General features: G+C 40.5%; 1 protein-coding gene across 15 annotated transcripts in view; it reads right to left on the reverse strand.

Annotated features, from left to right (window-relative positions):
- Nucleotides 1-20,732, reverse strand: part of NRXN3 (neurexin 3) — a 1,618,670-nt gene that overhangs the window by 579,136 nt on the left and 1,018,802 nt on the right. For 4 of the 15 annotated variants that reach the window (XM_068559382.1, XM_068559572.1, XM_068559550.1 and 1 more), the window contains exon 1: nt 3,569-3,830. The exons of the other annotated variants lie outside the window; for them this stretch is intronic. In XM_068559382.1, the coding sequence (XP_068415483.1) occupies nt 3,569-3,830 (262 nt within the window). Of the gene's footprint in view, nt 1-3,568; nt 3,831-20,732 lie in introns of those variants that run through there. 15 annotated transcript variants of the gene reach the window in all.

Genomic DNA, 20,732 nt, shown 5'->3' on the forward strand with positions numbered 1-20,732 from the left:
TATACGAAACTCTCCTATGAAACTGAAGGTTGGTAAACAAATGTATTTTAGTATTTATATGTCCCATACCACTAAATTATCCAGGAGCTTCAATAAGCATGATATATAAGTATGAAAATAAAGTTGAGGATGAAAAATACCTGTAGGGTTATTTTGAATAACAGAACAATGTGAATCTGCATTTCACAAGGGATATTTAGATTTTATATTAAATTAATTTGGTTGGGTATCTGGATCCTCGTCCCATCCCTCAAATTTAAAAAATTTTTAAAAGCACTTATCTTTCATAGATGATCCAAATACTTCTGAAATTATCCTGTGCTGAACAATACAATGTCTTATTTAGTTTTCTATCCTTAGCAGGTTACACACAGCCTGTGTAACATAGTAAATACCCAATAAATGTTAGTTCAATAGAAGAGAGCATGAAAGAAAGCAGGGAGCCTGAAGGAAGGGACTGAGCAATGGGGAAAAGCTTACTAGACTCCAATTGAGAAGAGAGTTAATTGTATCTGAAGACACAACCTTAACCTGAGACTATTTTGGATACCCCGGGCAGGTGTGGCCTTAGTCTCCCCAACTTATAAAGGAGCTCAGCCTGCTCTAGGCTGCCCTGGGATCAAGATTTTAGGCAAATCTATACATAATCAATTTCTTAAAGATCAGAACCAAGCATGGGTGGAAGAACAGCTGTTTGGAGAATTTCTCTTTCTTCCATCTGTTTTAGTGTGAGTCTCACCACAGGGCAGGATGTTTTAGAAGGAGGGGTGGCAAAAACTCATTAACTGGCAGCTCTGAGGACCTCCGGCTTCTCAGGAAATGTGCAAAGTGAACAAGGGTAGACAAAACAAGCAAAGGAAAAAATCTCTCTTGAGTCCAGAGAAGGTTCTTGAACTCAAGGCTCTAGTTTTCATTTTATACCAGAATGAAGGGCATTTACTTCCTCACAGACAGTACAGACTGCTCCTTTTAACTCTGGAATAGGGTTGGCAGAAAACTATTAGTAACAACCATTAGTCTCATGGTGCTATGCCTCCTACCACCTCCATCTAAAAGATTTTTTAAAACAATTGCTGTTAGCTAAGCCTTTGTCTTGGACTAGGGGAAAGCAAGTGTACTCAAAGTAAGAATTAGAGGAGCATTAACGAAGCACCGAGGGGTCTCCTGGTCCTTTCAGGGAGAAAAGGGCACAGCTTAGATAAGGGATTGAAGCCAGAGTTTGGGGTATCTTGTTGCTTGCTGCTTCTCTTGATTTCAAGCTCAAAAACATTAATTAAATATGCAAGGAGCCTGCTTAATATAGATGCATTCAGTCTCTAAGCCCAGATCAGTGGGATGGGACTTCAGGATTGAAAGAGGATACTGAAAAGTTGATTTCATGAGCTTTCTTGTCTCAGTCATGCCAGATCCTGAAGTTCACTGCATTCTCAGCTCTGCGCATCTGAGGGCCTTTTCTAGGGTCTCTAGTCATTTATTTACTTTGTTCTCCTTTTCCATCGTACTGAATCTTATCAGATGTAGGTTAATGTGAAAGAAGACGGAACCAGTTAAGAAGATTTAGAGGGTACTGAGCAACTGATCAATGAAGAAATGAACAGAGAAGAGTTGTTTTTAACCTGTGCTGGCTCAACCCCTTTTGCCCCTTTAGCTGAGAGAGAGAGAGAGAGAGAGAGAGAAACAGAGAAACAGAGAAAGAGAGAAACAGAGAGAGAGAGAGAGAGACACACAGAGAGAGAGAGAGAGAGAGAGAGAGAGAGAGAGCAAGTGCCAGAGAGAAAGAAAGAGATTGAAAGACCTAGGAATCCCCGGTAAGTATTGCAAATTCCGTCACTTAACTAGTAGCTGCTTTTAACTGTTTACATCCCGAACAGAAAACATGGAGACCTTGCCAGCCTATAACCTCTAACTAATACATAATCTTCATCTCCCTGCTGGTCATTTACACTAATTAGCAAAACTTAGCTAATTATCGCTGAGCATTTCTGTGTATAAATACGGCTATTAGGAATAGTGTGTCTGGCTTCCTCCGCCTCCCACTCCCCTCTTTTTCTTTCCCACTCTTCACAATCCCACCCCCACTCCCAGTCCCTCTCCTCCTTAGGAGCTAACAGTTTCTACTTCCATGAAATTGCTTTTGCATTTTTGGTGGTTGTGGTTCTTTCCTCTCCTAGGGTGGTTTTTTTTTTGTTTGTTTTTTTGAAAGCTTACACCCCACCTAGCAGGAGTCACAGAGAAATACAACAACCAGATCAAGATCAAGCATTCCCTCCTTCCCACCACCCGCCTCCACCCACCTTACAAGCTCTGAGCTGCTTGACAACTCCATCAAATAAAATGTAAAGAGACAGTCAGAAAGAGCCAGAGTACGTGCTGGCATTTTCTCAATGTGCTTCCACTTAACACTACAGAGAGCACAGAGCAGAAACCCAGGGCTAGGAGGCAGTGGGAAGAACTGACATTCCGAATGCGGTCTGTATGCTATAGGCCTTCAAAATACAAGCTAGGGCAGGGGACCTCGAGTGTGGTTTGCTCTCGCTGCCCCCCAGAGGGCTGCTCCTGCAGTTGGGTTCTGTGATCCGCATTCTCCTCACCATCAGGGTGGAGTGCATAGTAAACAAATAACGAAGCTCCCTTCTTCAGAACAGTTTACTACAGCAGGCGCCTACCTCGGTGGCAGACATCACCCTTTCAGAGGCAGCCTGCTCAAAGCTGAATATAATTTTAAGAGCCATACGTAGAGCTCTTCCTTCAATCGCTATGCAAGGAGGGTCATTTAGAGCAAAACATATTGTACTTATATTGTGTGAACAAGCCCACCCGTGCTACCTTTAATTGAAATAACATTTCCATAAATGGTGGAACTGAAGTGGCAATAATTTACACTTGGTTAAATTTTAAATGGACTTTGCCTTATCTGATACATTGCTTCCTCTTGGGTAGTTAGCAATATTAGGTGTACAGTTTTCATGATAGCTGCTCTCTCCTTCTGACATGTGGACAAACATAAAGCGGCCCAAATGAACAATAATGACCACTGGTTATTAAAGATTACACTCAGCTACTTTCCCCCACTCCCCCGACCTTTACCACACAGGCCACTTTATAGCAGTTCAATCAACTTCAGGCTGAAGACCTAAGGATTCCTGCTGTCTGCTATTTTCCCACGACTAGCTCTCAAACAAGATCAGAGAGAAGAAGGGTGAGAGCAAGGTGAATGAATGAATTCTCAAAAGTGCAGCACTGGGGACTTATCTGACTAAGTTTTCTGCCATCATGGGGGGTGAAGGAGGCAGAAGGTTGCAAAGGGGAGAATGTGGTGCTTGTGAAGCTATGAATAAGGGAGCCAAGGAGAGGAGGACCCATTAGAGAATATGGGGAGACTGGGGCAGAAAACTCTAGCCTTTTAGGGAGAAACTGGACATTTTCTTCCCTCATGCACATGCGATGCTTTTCATTATTTTAGATTCAATTTTTAAAATTCTCTTCCCACCCTTAACATTACCTGAAAGGCAAGTGGGTTAAGGAATTGCTATGCCCCATTAAAAGGATAAAGAGCAGAGAGACCCACCGTGCCCTCCTCGAAGGGAAACAGGGGAGCGATAGATAGAAATAGGCACTGAGTGATGCTTGCTGCCATGGAAATGGTGCTCGTGCTGAGAGTGAGACCCCGGCGAGGAAGAAGAGGAGGAGGAGGAGGAGGAGGAGGAGGAGGCTACATTAGAGGAACTCCACACAGAGCTGACGATACATCCCCAGAAGAGGGACCAGATCCCAAGCGTCCAGGCCGGCCGGCGAGGAGGGCTCCGTCTCGCGTGGATTCTTAGGTGCATGGTCAACACACAGGACCACCACAGATGGGCAGTTTGAATTCCAGCCAGTGAGCAATAATGAAGTTCATGATGCCCAGGGGCCCATCATAGCAGGAGAAAGACTTGCCCACATTTTGGAAAGAGGGAAGGCATAAGCGTTTTCAAGACAGATGATGAAAAAACAAACAAACAAACAAACAAAAAACAGCTACTACTTAAAAAATAAAAGGATATAAGGCAAAAGCTCCCCTTTCCTGGAGCTGAAATTTAGGATGTCAAAGTCCACCCAGGTATAGCAGCCCTCCTAGGGAGCCCCGGGATGCCACACATGTCAGGGGAGGCCAGGCGCAGCTCCTGATCTCTGGGCACCTCAGGCCGGATGACTTAACGGCACACTCCGGAAAGCCACACAGAGGAAAGGTGGAAACGAAGGAAGAGGAGGAGGCAGCAGGAGACCCAAGTAGGTTCAGGTTAGTTTATCCCAACATCCAAGCAGTTTGAACATTTTTTTTTTTTTTTTTCGTTTTCCACTCCCATGCGCTGCAATGCAGAACTGCCAGGCAAAGGGGGGCTGCCGGTGGGAGAGTTCCTCGCGGGTTCCTCGCAGTGTCGGTGTACGGGCGCGGAGGCTGTTAGCCCTGCGCTTTCTGCAAGAGCTCCACGGAGCAGCCGCCTGCGTCCTGGGTTTCCCAACTGGATGAAAAGCAGCAGCAGCAGCCGGAGGAAGACAACAAGAAGGACCGGAGAGAGAGAAGAAGAGGAGAAGGAAGCCGGCGCGGAGCAGCCACCCAAACCAACGTGGCACGGGGCGCGGAGAGGTGGGTGGGCGAGCAGGGAAGGCGCGAGAGGAGGTGCCCGGCAGGCGGCAGAGGTGGCCAAGAGGGGGGCGGGCGCTTGCAAAGTGCGCGGAACTGGGAGGTACAGGTGAAGTGAAGCGAGGAGTTGGGGAGCCACATTCACAAATGGGCAAGTCATATGCAAATAGCGCACTCCCGAGAGCAAATCAGTGCCGCCCGAGCGCTCTGCCGAGGGGCTGGCTGGCTCCGAGGAAGGAGGGGCCCGAACGACCCGGAATCCCTGCCCTCCCCATTCAAGTACACGCTCGCTCGCTCGTCTACACCCGCGCGAGCCTCCCGCACACCCCGCTCCTCTCCAGGGGAATGAGCACGCGCGCGCGCGTGTGTGTGAGGCGGGCAGACGGACCCTGCGCCTTTTGATCACCCTGTCTCTCCTCTCCCAGGCGCAGTAAAGCCAAACTCGGGCAACTGGGGAAGAAAAACTGCAGGCGGCGGCTAAGGCTGAAGTAGTCCCAGATAGAAATAAAAATAACCCCCTTGAGTAGCAGAAGCGCCCGGACGTCTGCACACGGTGGTGCCGCAGGTGCTCCCCCTGAGCTGGTGGTCAGCACCGCGCGGCCACTCTCCCGGGTGGGCCTCTCTGGGGGTTCAGATGCCCAGGGCCCACCCGAGGGGCGAATGGCGGGAACGCGTCTTGGTTCTCAAAGGGGAAGGCAGACAGGTGGACCGGGAACTCCGGAGGGTGAGAGGTTTGATGGCTGGAGGCCCTTCCGTCCCTGGTAAACGGGATGCTCTTGGAATTCAGGGCCCAGGGGTTAGCGCCCGTGCTGGCTGACCTGGTCAGAGAACTTCAGGAGAGGTGAGGGCTGCATCTGCTGGCCTGTCCTGGACTGGCCTTAGAGGTGCTGCCCCAGGTGGGTGAAGCCTTCGGGCCTCCAGGACTCTGGGCACTAAAGAGAGTGCGGCTTTTACATCCAGGCTGAACCTGCAGGGGAGAGCGGGAGTGGCAGGAAGAAGCTTGGCGCACCTGTTGTGGCCATCTGTTACTCCAGGAGGAAGCTGACCCAGGGCTCTGCCAGGGAATGGTAACATTCTGGATGAGGCAGCCTCCATTCTACGCCCCCTCTCTCCCCCGCCCAACTTCTCCTAACTATGCTGTTCAGCAGGATACAGAAACCCAACAGCCTCCTAGACTCTGGGGGCTTGCTGGCTCTGACTCCTTCCTTCCCCCTCACCTTGGTTACAAAAGCACACTATATATATATATTTTTTTTTGTGGGGGGGCAGGTGGAGATGGAGGAGGATACGTGAGGGAATAATACTTGCTGGTTAAATCATATCATGACATTTGCTGGTTAAATCGTGTCTCTCTCTCTCTCTCTATATATATATATTGCAATTAGGGGGCATTCCTTTTTTAAAAAGGAGTTTATAGCACCTATTATACTTCTGCTCTCAATAAACATTTCAACCCCCTGACTGAGAATAAGGGATTAAGACAGCCCTATTCATTCTTGGGGCACCTCGAGGAGACGTTGAAGAAGTTAGCATTATCTGTCTCTAACGTAAAGATACCAAACCTATGAATGATTTGTCTTCAAGCTCAAATATCAAGTTCATTTCAGAATGTATGATGGTGACTTGGTACTTCGGTTATGAAATTGTTGTTCTCCTAAGGATCCCTGCTGCCCGTGGTAAATGGTGCACGGCCATCCCAGCTGTTCTGGCTCTCAGCTGTCAGGGTGATTCAAGATCCACAGCCTCCAACGGGATAGCCCTCATTCATGATCTTTCATGCCTTTGGGTGGTGGCCCACAAACACGATGTTTTAAACTAGCAACATGTACCCAGGAACAGCACAATAAGAGAGAGGGGTGATTTATGGAGACTCAATTTAAACCTGTTTCCTCCTCTGTAAAATGGGAATAATTCCTCCCTTTATGAGGTTCTTGGGAGTATTAAATGAGATAATGTATACACAGCATCTGGCATAGCACCAGACAAAGAGTGGTGGTACTTTTTGTCTAATAGAAAAATAAGCTAAAGCTCCAAGAAGGTTAAGTACATGTTTAGGGTCTCGGGCTACTATTAGGACAAAAGAGAGAAAAAAAAAAATTAATATCCTAAGCATCCTCCCTTAAGGCAGATGATAATTCCCATTCAAGGGACTTCCCTGGTGGTAAGAATCCACCTGCCAAGGCAGGGGACACGGGTTCGATCCCTGGTCCAGGAAGATCCCACATACCGTGGAGCAACTAAGCCTGTGCACCACAACTACTGAGCCTGCGCTCTAGAGCCCACGAGCCACCACTACTGAGCCCATGTGCCACAACTACTGAAGCCGGCATGCCTAGAGCCCAGGCTCTGCAACAAGAGAAGCCACTGCGAGGAGAAGCCCGCACACCGCAACTAGAGAAACCCTGCGTGCAGCAATGAAGACCCAAAGCAGCCAAAAATAAGTAAAATTAAATCTTTAAAAAAAAAAACCATTCCCATTCAATCCAACCACTCCTTGATTTTGTCCTCCAGATGGAGTCCCACTGCACTTTGGACTTAGTCTAACTCTGTAACATGGCCTTAAAGAGACCTAGATGACCTGGCTTATACCTAATTCTCCAACTCCATCTTCTGCCAGATGACCCCTTACTCACTACCTTCCAGTCTCCCAGACCCACTTTTTGCTCTTTGAACGTGCCAAGTTGTTTCCCAACTCAAGGCCTTTATACTTGCTGTCCCCTCTTCTCTGGAACACTTTTCCCTAAGATTTTCATGTGATTGGTTCATTGTAGATGTCACCTCCTCAGAGGCCCTCTCTGGCCCTCATCTCAAGTTAGCCGCCACCACCCTGAAAGGCACTTTTATCCCATTACCTTGTTCTATTTCCTTCGAAGCACTCTCCACTTTCTGAAATTATTTTATCTATAACTGTTCATAGTCTATCTATCTCCTTAAAAAGACTGTAAGTTCCCTGAAAGCTGAAATTTTGTCTTGGTCTCCCCTCTATCTTCTGTGTGTGGAAGAGTGGGTAGCACATAGTAGAAGCTCAGTAAATCTTTGCTGAATTAATGAATCCAGTGAATCAACTGCCAACCTCATACTCAGATTTTTATATAGCATTCATTCCACTGACATATTTAGCTGCCTTTAGTGACACTGATCCCCAGAGACACACATTTCCAGAGGTGATGAGTTGACCACCTCTCCACTTAACGTTTTTCTTCTTTTCTAAATTGGCACTGAGTGTTGGAGAATGTTTTTTTTTCTCCTTCATCCCAGGGAAGGATGGGAAGCTTAGATGTACCTTCCAATCAATTCTCTGCTAGGCAACAAAGTGAAAAATAAAGCCTTATTGCAGTACAAAATCTGGAAATGCTGCTGGTGCATCACAGCAGGAACTATTCATTTTACCTGTCATGCTTATAATTATTTATTTACTTTTTGCAAAATGTCAAAAGAAGTATCTATGAATTCCAGTAAGGCTGATTCCATTTGGGGACTGAGTTAGATACTGAGAAGACTTATCAGAGGACAAATGCAAGACTGGTTTATTTTACTTCTTCAACTTTAAAGAAATACTCCACAATTATCCTGATAAAATGAATGTCCTCCAATTTAACACATTATTGAATTTTTTTTTTTTTTCATTTGTTTTCTATCCCTCCTCTCTCTTCCTCTAGTCAACACATTCCTACTTAGGCTTCTTTTCTAATTCCCATCATTCTCAGGTCTGTTAGAGTTTATTTTAGGCTGATATATTAAGTATTTTTTCTTAGGTTTTTAGCTCCAGAGATAACTCCTAGACACAGCCTGCATCTATATCCAGCTGAAGGATTTGTCATCACCTAGACTACCACCAAAAGCTCCCCTCTTTCCTCCTGAGTTGCCTTTTCTAGTGGGCCCTTCGAATGAGAACACTTAGCAATGAGCTCCAGGATGAAGACGAGAGTCTACTTTTAAGATAGAAAGGAAGAGAAATAGATTTAGAAACGTTATGCTCACCACAGATTTAAAGTTGAAAAGTATAAATAATTTCACAGGAACAACCACGCTTAGCTCCACTTGGATAAACCCCCATGGCATCCTAACCAGACTTTTTGGAACCTTAAGTTTCTGAATGGAATGCAGTTTCAAAAAAAAAAGAAGCCTGTGGCTGGATTTGCCTAGTTAATAGCTTGGTTTCTCTATTATTTCAATCTGCAGAATTTGGCATTATAGATTTCTTCCCCTTGTTTTAATCTCCCCGCTTCTCCCCTCCCCGAAAAAGACTGTCTCAAGGTAAGGTACGAGAATCCTGGCCCATCTGACACTCTCTGTCTTCCTTTGGTGGGTATCTCAGCTATAAAGTAGTCTGGCAAATCTTCTGGCTCCTAAAATAAGCCTCATGATAGTACTTAATCGTGTCAGGTGCCAGGAATCTAATGTGGTGCTGCCCTGTCAGTCTCTCACAATACATTTTGTCTCTGCATGTGCCTTCTCTCACTTGCACAGACTCTGACTTTCCACTTCGCTGCTGGCAGGAGACACCCATCCGGTTGTTTGTCGCAAGTACAGCTAATCTGACTGCACAGACACAGAAAACACTGGCGCAGTCTGTTTCTGTATGAGCCCTATACTCCAGTGAGGGCCCTTTTCTCCCCTAATATAAAGAGTAGAAATCCTTACTTTTTCTCTTGAAACAGAGTTCCAAAAAGTAAGTTTAGGGAGGAGGGAAAATAAAAACAAAAACGACTAAACTCTCATAATGTGAAATGAAATAAAAGTCCTGAAAAAATACAGGTGACTGTTAACATGGCTATAAATATATCCAAGGGTTCCATAAAACAGTCGAACTTTGCTTTATTATATGTCAGTAGGTTTATTTATAGCCACATAATTCATCCTTCCGCTCATTTATTGAGGAAAGCCATCCTGCAAAAAGGCAGATTTTGATGGTACTTTACATTTGGGAGTATAAAATAGAAGCTTTATCCTTTTAAGTATCACTCCTACATGTATCTGATTAAAAAAACAAAGACAATGGCATTGTTGTATAATTTTATAGTTTAGAGACTATATATGTGGCTGCTGTTCCTTTAACTTATCCTTCATATAAACATCCATAGTTGTTTTCTTATCCTCCTTGTGGCTGAAATGGGGATATCAGGAGTTTGGATGTTGAGAAAAATCACTCTAGGAAATTTTCCCAGTCTCTTGATCAATGGCACTGGGATATCTGCTTTGTTAGAATCTCACACATTTCTTTAAGGAAAAGAAAAAAATATGAAATATTCCTGTGTAAACCTTAGCCAGCTTCGTTTGCAATCCAAGTGACATTATTTTACCATGGAAACAAATGTTGCTTTTAGTCAAGGACAGGATTCAATTACTTCTTCATAGAGAGGTTTGGACATTTAAACCCCTGTTAGTCTTCTCTAAGCTTACACTGGCTATCAGAGATCATGTAAATCTTTATCCAGTTTTAATGACTCAAACAATGTGAATGATTGTTCTCTAATAACGGAAGTAATAATATCATTTGTATGTTTATAAAAAAAATTATCAAATCAAAAATTTAGAAGAGACTTTGAGAGTGCATACAGATTTCGATATTGGGCTCTGGTGCTTGACCGCCTAGGTTCAAATCCTGATTTTGCTTGTTAGCGGCTGTGAAAAATGTTGGCAAGATCCTGAGCCCCTCTGTATCACAGCCTCTCCATCTGAAAAATGGGAATAATCATACTATCTATCCAAAAGGTTTGTTGTGAGGATTTAGAAAGGTATCATCTGTAAACTGTGTATAAACAGTGCCTGGCACACAGTAAATGGTCAATAAATGTGAGTAATGAAAATAACTGTCTTTTTCTCCAGAGGACTCCTTGAAATTTATCTCTGCTTATGGTTTTCTCTTCTTGTTGACAAATCTCAAGAGGACTGAATAAACAAAAAGCTCCCCTTACAATTCCCAAACATAGAATGGAAAGTCACACCCGTGTGTTACCCGACTCATTGGATTCTCTTGGCCCATATTTTGCAGAATGGGGAACAGCTTAATCACATCCTTCTCACAAATATCCTTCAAGCCAACTCCAAAACAATAAAGCTCACCATGGCCCCAGAACCAGAGAATATGGACTACCAGAACCCAGCCCTGTTTCATAGCTAATCATTTTCCAGCAGAGGGTGGAACTCACACAATCTCAGTCTGCTTTGGGATCTGGAAGGGCTCTCTGGCTACTTCTCTTTCCCATCTCTTTATTTTCTCACCCTCTTTTCTTAAATAAACAATAAATTCCAATTATTTAGCCTTCCCCCTAAAAAGCATGCCTTCTAAATCTTTTAATAATTTCCACTGGATTTATTTGGTATTTCATTAGAATTCAATAATTTATTTTTTAAGATACTGAGAATGTACCTCTGAACTAGGTTCTACTTAGTATAGAAAGAAACAATTATTTTGCTGCATCAATTCATCTGTTCCATGAACATTCCATTTATGCTAACCATGGGCAAGGCACCAGGTGAAGTGGTGGACTTCCAGGGGACTCCGGCATGAAAAAGAAAAGATTTAAGGGCTTAAGAAGTTTATAATCCAGCAGGAAAAAGCCATCAAAAACAAATAAAACAAACCATAAATTCCATCTATATATTCAGCTTCCCAAATACAACGTGTTATTAGAATAAAGGTATAAACAAAGTATACAGAAGAAGAGAGAATGGAATTAATCCACTGGAGGGAGAAAAAGGACTATGAGGAGGGATTCATACACAAGGTGACAAGTGACCCTAATGTCGAAGGACTAGAGTTCAAAACCTGATCTACTACTTGGCCCTGTGACCTCGAGCAAGTCACTTTAAACTCACTGAGCCTATTTCCTCAATAGTATAAACATGAATAATTGAAAACTCACAGGATTGTTTTGAGGGTTAAATGAGAAGATATATTTGAAAAGAATATTGTAAACGTTCAGGTTAACTCTTACCATGAACCTGGACTTGAATGATTTCAAATAGGCAGAGAAGCAGAAATGTAAAGTAAGGAGATTATCAATGTGGGGTGGAATCAGCCACAGAGGGCTTCCCAGTGGAGGAAAGCTTTAAGCTTAGTTTTCACTTGTCGTTTAGATTTTGCTAAATCCTGAAAATCTCAATGGGGACAACTTTTTATTTCAAAAAAAAAAAAAAAGCACAGGTGTTTCATGAGATAAGGAAAGGCAACAAAAGGAAAGGAAAGGAAAGGAAAGGAAAGGAAGAGAAAGGAAGCAAGGGAAGAAAAGGAAAGGAGGGAAGGGGACGGAGAGGAGAGGAGAAGAAACTCACATGTTGGAAACTAGGTTTTTTATCTCAAATGACAGGGTTCCCCTATTCAGAGATGTCAAATAAACACCATATAAATAAAAAGTTAAATTGCAGCATAGCCAGGAGTTTTCCTTTGTTCAATTTCTTCCACACAATTACTTGTCAGATACTAAAATACCCATTGGATCCAATTCATAAACTATCGTTTAATTCTAGGAACATCATAGTTCAAACATCCATCTCATTCAAGTGTCTATCTCACTCACAACTCCATGAAGAGTATATATTCTAAGACAGAGGCACAGATTTAAAATAACTGGCCATTTTCATTTTCTCTTTCATATGATGTAGTCTTAAACCCACTTAACAGAGAAATCTTGGTGGGGGGGGGGTGGTGGGCAATGAGATGAATGTTCCCCAAACAGAAGGTACGAAGTGTTATCTAAGCAGTTCCAAAAATGTCTGCAAGGTGAGTAACAAGGGCATTTCTCAGTGGTACTAAGGATTTAGCCCTTTCCAAAACTGATGGTGAGGACAGGGGAATATTGAGATGTAAGTTTATGTCATAGTTAAGAGAAACAAGCTGTTCTTAAAATAGATGAAACAGCATTTAAGATAACAATATTTTGTCATTGATGATACCTATGTCTTCAAAATCTACCATTTCCAATCCGAAAAAGCAGAATTCGTTGTTCTTTCCTATCTTCTGTTAACATTTGTCACATTCTATTATTATCAGTTGGGTTTATATCTGGGTCCCCTACATGATTTACAGACGAAATCATGTAGGGAGCTGGGACCTCATCCTAGAGTCAAACAGCTTAAGTTCTAGGGCCAGATAGCTTATTTTCAAATCCCTGCTCCATTATTTAATAGCTGTGTGACCTTGGGCAAGTTGCCTATCCTCTGAAAGTCTGTTTTTTCATCAGTAAAATGGAGATCACAATATTCCCTATCTCAAACTTAGCACAATACCAGGACAGTATAAGACATTCAACGGATGTTTGTGAAATAGTACTGACATACATTTAATTACTATAGGAGAGAACATTTCGTAGATAGATAGATAGATATAGACACATACATACTTACATACATACATAGGATATATATATCTCCAAAATATGCAAGCATCTCATTATAAGAAAGAACTTTTCAACATTTGGAGCCATTACAAAATTGGAAGGGATGCCTTGCAAGGCAGTGGGCTCTCCATCACAGGAAATGTTCAAGCAGTAGATCCTTTTAGGGACACTGAAGTTGCTGTCTTGCAGTAAATGAGAGGATGGAGTATATAACCTCTAAGTTTCTTTTCAAATTTATCTATAATACCAATTAAAATTTCTTTTAAAATTAATATTTGCCCTTAACCTCTGCATTTACTTAAATGTAATCTCTTGGCTTTATTTTGAGGCTTCAAACCAATTCTTTCGTGCTACAAAAATCATAGCACACTGGTGTTTATTAAAACCTCACACAATGAGGTGAGAAATTTTAGACTTCTGTAAAATGAATCTAGTATTGTTGCACTAAAACTTCATTTTTCATTATTGCATGCAGTACAAGTTGTCTTTAGACAAATTAACAATTTTATGTTTCTATTTTAAACACCAAAGTTTACTGTGGGTTTTTTTCTCCCCCCACTAGCAACACCTACACAGCTGCTGTTCCTGTGATCTAAGAGGACATTTTTCATTGGTGAAGAGCTCATTGCTATGGGAAAAGTATGCTGACTTGCTTGCCCTATTGTCCTTTATCTCCCAGCAGGGAATCCTGGTGGACTGAACATAAATAAAACTGAATTCCCTTAAATAAAGACATGTGTCTTAGAAATCCTGAACAAAAAGAAAAACTACTCTTCTCTCTCTAACCAAGACAAGGCCATTCCTCCTCAATAACTGGTTTGGACAAGAAAAAGAAAGGTATTCAGAAGACACTTAACAAAGTTAGAGAAACTGAGATACTTAGACAGAGAATGACTTGTTTAATAACACACACCATTTCAGTGTCAGAAGAAGCTGAAATATTCCTCTAGAATATTACTCTATAGAGTGTAGCATGCATGGCTCCTACAGCAACATCAACATAAAATAAGATTATAAGAAAAATAATTATCCAGTAAGAAGATTATCCACCATGAGAGACAGTTAATAGACACAAGAGTGGGAGAATAAGAAACCCAGGAATGTGAGATAACAGAACAATCTGAAAGAAATTGTCCCCCAAAATGGTTGAAATGACTAAATAAAGAAATTATAGAAACCATACAGGAGAAAAAAAAAAGAATGTGATAATGGGCATACTTAAGAAAGAGCTAAAATCATTTGGAAATGCAACACAGTCAATGAAATTTTTTAAAAAGTCAGTGGATAGATTACGTAACTGTAGTCGAAGAGAGAATTAATGAACTAGAAGAAAGAACTAAAGAAACTTCCTAAAATGTAACACAGAGGGAAAAAGATTTAGACAATACAAAAGAGGGTAAGAATTATGAAAAATCAAATGAAAAGTTCAACATACATCTATTAAGATTTCTAGAAGAAGAAAGTAGAGAAAATGGGGCAAAGGGTAATATTCAAAATGATAACAATTTGGAAATTTTTTATATTTAAGTAATGTGAATTCTTATATTAAAGGATCCTAAGCAGGGAAAAAAAAAAAAAGAGAGAGAGAGAGAGAAATAGCCACACCTTGGTTCATCATCATGAAACCAAAAACACCAAAACTAAGATAAAAATCTTAAAATCAACATATGACTTTTAAGTAAAGCTCACAAGACAATGAATATAATAGCTTTGTGTTGAAAGAAAAATGCCTTTCAATCTAGATTTATTTAACTAGGCAGATCATTTAAGAGTGGAGGCAAACCTAAGACATTTTCAGATGAAGGAAGTTTGAGAAAGCTTACCACTCACAGATGATCACCAGCATAACCACTAAAGGACATACTTCAGTATAAAGAAAATAATCCCAGAGAAAGGGAGTGACATCTAAAAGGAAATGATGGGTAAAAGGAACTGGTAATGATAGGTCTAAATTTAAGTAAGCATTGTGTAACTATCACTACCACCACTATCAACAACTTCTTTGTGGTGACTTCAAAACAAGAATAATAATCAACATTTTCTTAATGCTTATAAACTAGGTATTATTATTGTCCCATTTTATAACTGGGGAAAGGAGGTACACATTGTCACTTGCCATAGCTAGCAGATGGTAGAGCCAGGATTTGAACCCAAGTCACCTATGTACTGAATCTATGGTCTAAATTAATTTACTCTTCTGTTGCTGAATGCTACACAAGTAATGTACGCAACTTCCAACTCACATCTTAAGAGAATGACACTTGCTTTCTAAGTGCTTTCTACTTCCTCTTTGTCCCTTTTCTGGAATGCAGATGTGGGGATAAGCCAACTTCACCATGTGAATGAGGACATTATATCTGTTTTCTTTTGGTTGACATTTGCCAGATATATTAATTAGGACATTGATTTGTCAGTTTTTAACTGAGACCACATAACTATGTTTAAACAACACAGAAGGTTCCTTTATCTCACACAGAAAAGCCTAAACTGGTAAGTGGTCCAAGGCAGCATGACCGAGAAACAAGAAAAATGTAACCTGTGGCTATGTATGACCTAGAGAAGCATAATTACCATACCCTCAAATCAATATTCTAACAAGTGTACTTGGCAAATGTTAACCAAAAGGAAACAGATTCAGAAATATTACTGTCAGACAAAATAGACATTATCACCAAAAATGTTATCATTGTGTCCTGAGAAAAACCATTAACCCAGGGGATATAACAGTCCTGAATCTGCATGTACCTAATAACATAGCCTAAAAATACATAAAACACATATTGATAGACTGAAAAAAATGACAAATCCATGATCAAAAACCCCACTAAAATGTATGTTCCATGGGGGTGGATATTTTTGTTTGATTACTGCTAATTTCCAGGACTTACAACAATGCTTAACCCATGTTAAGAGCTTAGTAACTATTTATTGAATATAAATACTATACCCTTTTTGTTAAAACTTACAGAATAAGCTGGGAGAAAAAGGCTATAACTCTTTTAAAAAGCATAATTAGCAGACCAGAAATAAACGACATACCTACAACCCTGGATAAACAATTAGAGGGTCCCATCCTTTCAAAAACATGAGACATGATGCAAAAAGTAGACATGTATTAGAATCATAAATAAATAATGAAGAATCAATAATTTTATTCCATATCTTCTGACCACAATGCAGTAACAGTCAAAATCAATTACAAAAATACCTGCAATATTTGTGACTGAAAAAATTACATAATCTCTCATTTTATCAATAAAATGAGAAAAATTCGATAAATAAAAATGATAAATGAAAGGAGATAAATTAATGCATGCTTAAAAATATTCTGTCTTTAATTATCACTTTCTGTATATAATGGAATATTAGAGGGATGCTTTCAGAAAGAGACCTGAGATCAAATTCTTCTAAGTTTCTCCTTTTTTAAAATAATAATGCTCATCACAAGTTATATAACATACATATCAAAATGCTTGCTCTGTAATGAAATAAAGCAAATTACATACAAATGGTTGTCTCAGAGTGTTGGCTATTAGATGATAGTTTATACACCCTTTGTGTTCTTTTGTGCAACACTTAAAGCCAAAAAATATGTTTCGTATAAACAACTTTCAATTATATATATAAGAATTAAATGATGCCCAAAGTATTTGCATTAGATATTGATTCATATTACATAGTGCCTGGGCAATTTATACTTTACAGACTAAAAATAGTTTGTGTTCACTATCTGAAAACGGAAAGGCCACCTAGGGTTGCATTTTAATTAGCTGCTAATCCACAATATATTCTGTATTCAGATAACCTGTAGCTATTCATAAAATTATTGGAGTCTTAGGAAATACAAATAAATAAATTACTGCCTGTGCTCCTGTCACAAATGACAGCCAAGCTCTTTATCTTGGAAGTTGCTCCCTTCCCTTCGTAGGTCAGAAGGAGTCCCCAGAACATTTACACCAATCTTGTTACTATTTTATGAATAGAGAAGGTGTTCATTTCCCAAGATTGCCAGTCTTTACTCCAAAATCCAAGAACCTGACAAAATCAATTATAATTTTAAAAACTACTGCTCAATCTGGAAACTAAATGCAACGAAAATGCATCTGACACCCTCTGATTTTTGATCCTCTCTAAGTGAAAATCCTGGAAACAATATTCCAAAAGAGAACTTTGATATGAGCAGTATCATCATTAACAATAAGGTACACGGAGTTTATTTTTAAGCCATGAAAGAAAGAGAAAGAAGAAGACAAAAAGCATATATATATATGAAACTTGGAGCTAGAGAAAATTGGAAGGCTTTTGAAAAGTTATACCAGAAGAAAGACCACATTTTTGTCCCCTTAAACCAAGTTTTAATGAAGAAGGAACTCTATTATGTATGATTTCCAATGGTTTTAATATGGTGTGGTTGAGAGATGTATTTGTCATGCTGCTTTAGAAATGGAAATAGCTGGATTTTAATTCTTTGCTCTAACATTAATTGCCAGACATTAAGCAACTCAATCATAGGCTATCTCATATGGATTATGAGTTTTTTAAAATTTAAATGTGGCGGGGGGCGTGAGATGAATTGGGAGATTGGGATTGACATATATACACTCATATGTATAAAATAGACAACTAAAAGAACCTGTTGTATCAAAAGTAAATAAATAAAATAAAATTCAAGAATTAAAAAAAATAAATAAAATTTAAATCTGTATAATAGAAACTGAGGCTAACAAGTACACAGCTTTGGGATAATAATACCTACTGTTTATTTCCCCTGCTGTACCTCTCCCCGGCCTTGCTTGGCCAACAACTCACTTGTTAATTTCAAGCAAATGAATGCAGAAGACGAAGCGTTTGCTGTGGACTCTCTAGGAATCAAGAAGAAGATTCACAGGGGAGTGATGGTATGAGAGGCAGAAGTCTTCAGTGCCGTATATCTTAGCCCAATTCAGGGAGAGTGAGCCACTTCATCCAAGGGAGTGTATCTGTGCGGCAGTAAAGGATCACAGAGGGAGTCATGGTACTTGACAGGCGCAACTTCCTAAAATGCGTACCTCGTTGGTACAGAGAAGATGAACACAGAAAGGTGGGTGCATCCGAAAAGAGAAGGACAAAAGGACAGTGTGCTCTTGGGTGGTGCTGAATATTCTTGGAGGGTCTGTAACACCACTAACAGGTTTGACTCATTGCTAAATAAATTAAACCGTCACAGAGTCATGGTGAAGCTTTAGGAATAACAACATCCAGCACATTTTTTAACCCTCTTCTCTTTGAAAGTCTCTTCCTGAGCTCCTGCTGGGACTAGGGGAGTTAGGGGTGGGTGTACAATGGCTGTTGCTTTGGGAGTTACTCAGCGGATGGTGGTTACTAAATGTGATGCTGGGGGAGCGATAATAAATTTTAAAAACTACAAGAAACTCTTGGCCTTTTCTCCTCAGCCCCCACTCTCCCACTACAGTGAAAAGAAAATCGGGACTAGCAGAAATAGCCACCCCCAGCTGCCCCACCCCCAGCTACCAGATGTGGAAGACACTTCTGGTTGCTTGATTTACGTCATAGGAAGATGATTTCATGCATGGCCCAAAGAAAAACAAAAACTAAAAATATTTATGGGTTATTATAATTTCTTCTCCCCCAACTCATTCCCTTCCCCGGTATGTACAACCCTTGACCAGGGCTCTTGATGACCAATTCCAAACAAAGTTAATTTATTTCTACAGTACCAAGTTTTTAAATAGTTTTTTGTTTTGTTTTGTTTTTGTTTTTACTACTAAAAACAAACAAACCAAAACAAAAAACCTCTGTGAAAGTGTTCCTTCTAATAAGAATAGTAGCATAAAGATTTTGGTTATCAATTATAAATCCCCATTTCAGAAAGCAGCATAGTTTATTCTAATTTTTGATAGACCTATTTATGTCTCTTTTGATGTGGGGGAGATTTGAAAGATGCTTTGATTCACCTAGCTGTTAACTATTACTCTCTGCAATGCATTTACCAAGTTGGGGTTTGGTATAGACTGAATTGTGTTTCCCTAAAATTCATATGTTGAAACTCTAACCCCTAAATGTGGCTGTTTTTGGAGAAAGGACCCTTAAAGAGATACTTAAAACTAAATGATGTCATAAAGGTGGGAACCTGATCCAATAGGATCCATGTCCTTAGAAGAAGCAGCAGCAACACCAAGAGTATGCAGGCATGGAGAGAAGGGCCATGTGAAGACAAGAGAGAAAGTGGCCATCTGCAAGCCAAGGAAAGAAGAAGCCTCAGGAGAAACTTCACCTACTGGCACCTGGATCTTGGATTTCCAGTTCCACAACTATGAGGAAGTATACTTCTGTTATTTAAGCCAGTCTGTTGTATTTTGTTATACAGCCTGAGCTGACCAATACAAGGTTTTGGATAATAATAATGACATTTGTGGAATTAGGGACATTCAAATCCATAAAGAACCTTAGAGCTCACTTGGCCCAAGAGTTCTTAGCCTGGAGTTCAAGGAACTGTTATGAAGAGGGTCACCTCTTTGCACACTTCTGAAGGGTTCTCAACAGTCTATATGAATTGTGCCCCTTAGAGTTGTATAATTCTAAACTACATATTTATGTAGTGCATAATATCTATGGTTGAATATGACAACCTTGAAAATGGTCTGTAAAACTCCTTCCTGAAACTACATTCAATTTAGTCTGGTTGTGCATTTTTTTTTTCCTGGAAAGAAGGTGCAAAGATTTCTTCAGATTTTTAAAGAAGTTCATGACCCCCCAATTATTATTATTTTTTCCCCCAATTATTTAAGAACCACTGATTACTTCAAATCCCTCATTTTACAGATGAGTAAACTGAATTCTAGAAAGAGAAAGTGCTCAAAGATGCATAAAAACACAAGTAAAATAAGATCCATATCTCTTACCTACTGATTTGATTGTCAACATGTTCCTGCTTACCTCCGGTTACTAGTGAATAAGATCACACACACACACACACACACACACACACACACACCCCTTACAAAGATACCAAAATATGCTTTTATAGGAGTTGAGAATTTCACCTGAACTCAGGGCAAAAGAGAGCTTCCGAAGTACATTGATGGGTAGGTAATACTCAAATTTTAGCACGTTCATTTAGATAGTAGGGTTGGTAACTTTTTTTTTTTAAACGTATGCCAATGCTCACCCAGCATGTTATACAGACATGATATTCTATGGCTGACAACATGGAGATTTCTGTACATATGGCTAATAAGAGCATTCCATCAAAGAATGCTGTTTAAGCCTCAAAATTACAGCTTCCAAGTTGCTCTGAATCTTAATATAAAGCCTCGTGTCCTTCCATTTGGGAATGGTCAAGAGACAGTGAATGATTAGAATTCCATTTCCCTAATAGTTCATTATTAAGACTGGGGTCAGGCATGCAGGCCAGAGAGAGTGTGTGTGCACACGCTCACATTACACAAACATTTAAAGTGTGTAAACCCCTAACCTCCAGCTGCAGAGATCTCACAGAGGAATTCCAGCAGAGGCAGGACTTAACAGCTGGCAGAGGAGTGGAGGCCGAGAACCAGCCACCTCCTCCCTCACCTTGTACCTATCGACCCGGGAACCATCCACTCTCCCCAGGCCTCTGTGAATGTCAATAGCCATTTGCCTTCTCCTAAATGTGGAGCTCGCTCTGCTTTGAAGGGCCTCTTTTTTTTTTTTTTTTTAACATCTTTATTGGAGTATAATTGCTTTACAATGGTGTGTTAGTTTCTGCTTTATAACAAAGTGAATCA

Source organism: Eschrichtius robustus, chromosome 1 (genome assembly GCF_028021215.1).
Source record: "Eschrichtius robustus isolate mEscRob2 chromosome 1, mEscRob2.pri, whole genome shotgun sequence".
Classification (NCBI taxonomy): domain Eukaryota; kingdom Metazoa; phylum Chordata; class Mammalia; order Artiodactyla; family Eschrichtiidae; genus Eschrichtius; species Eschrichtius robustus.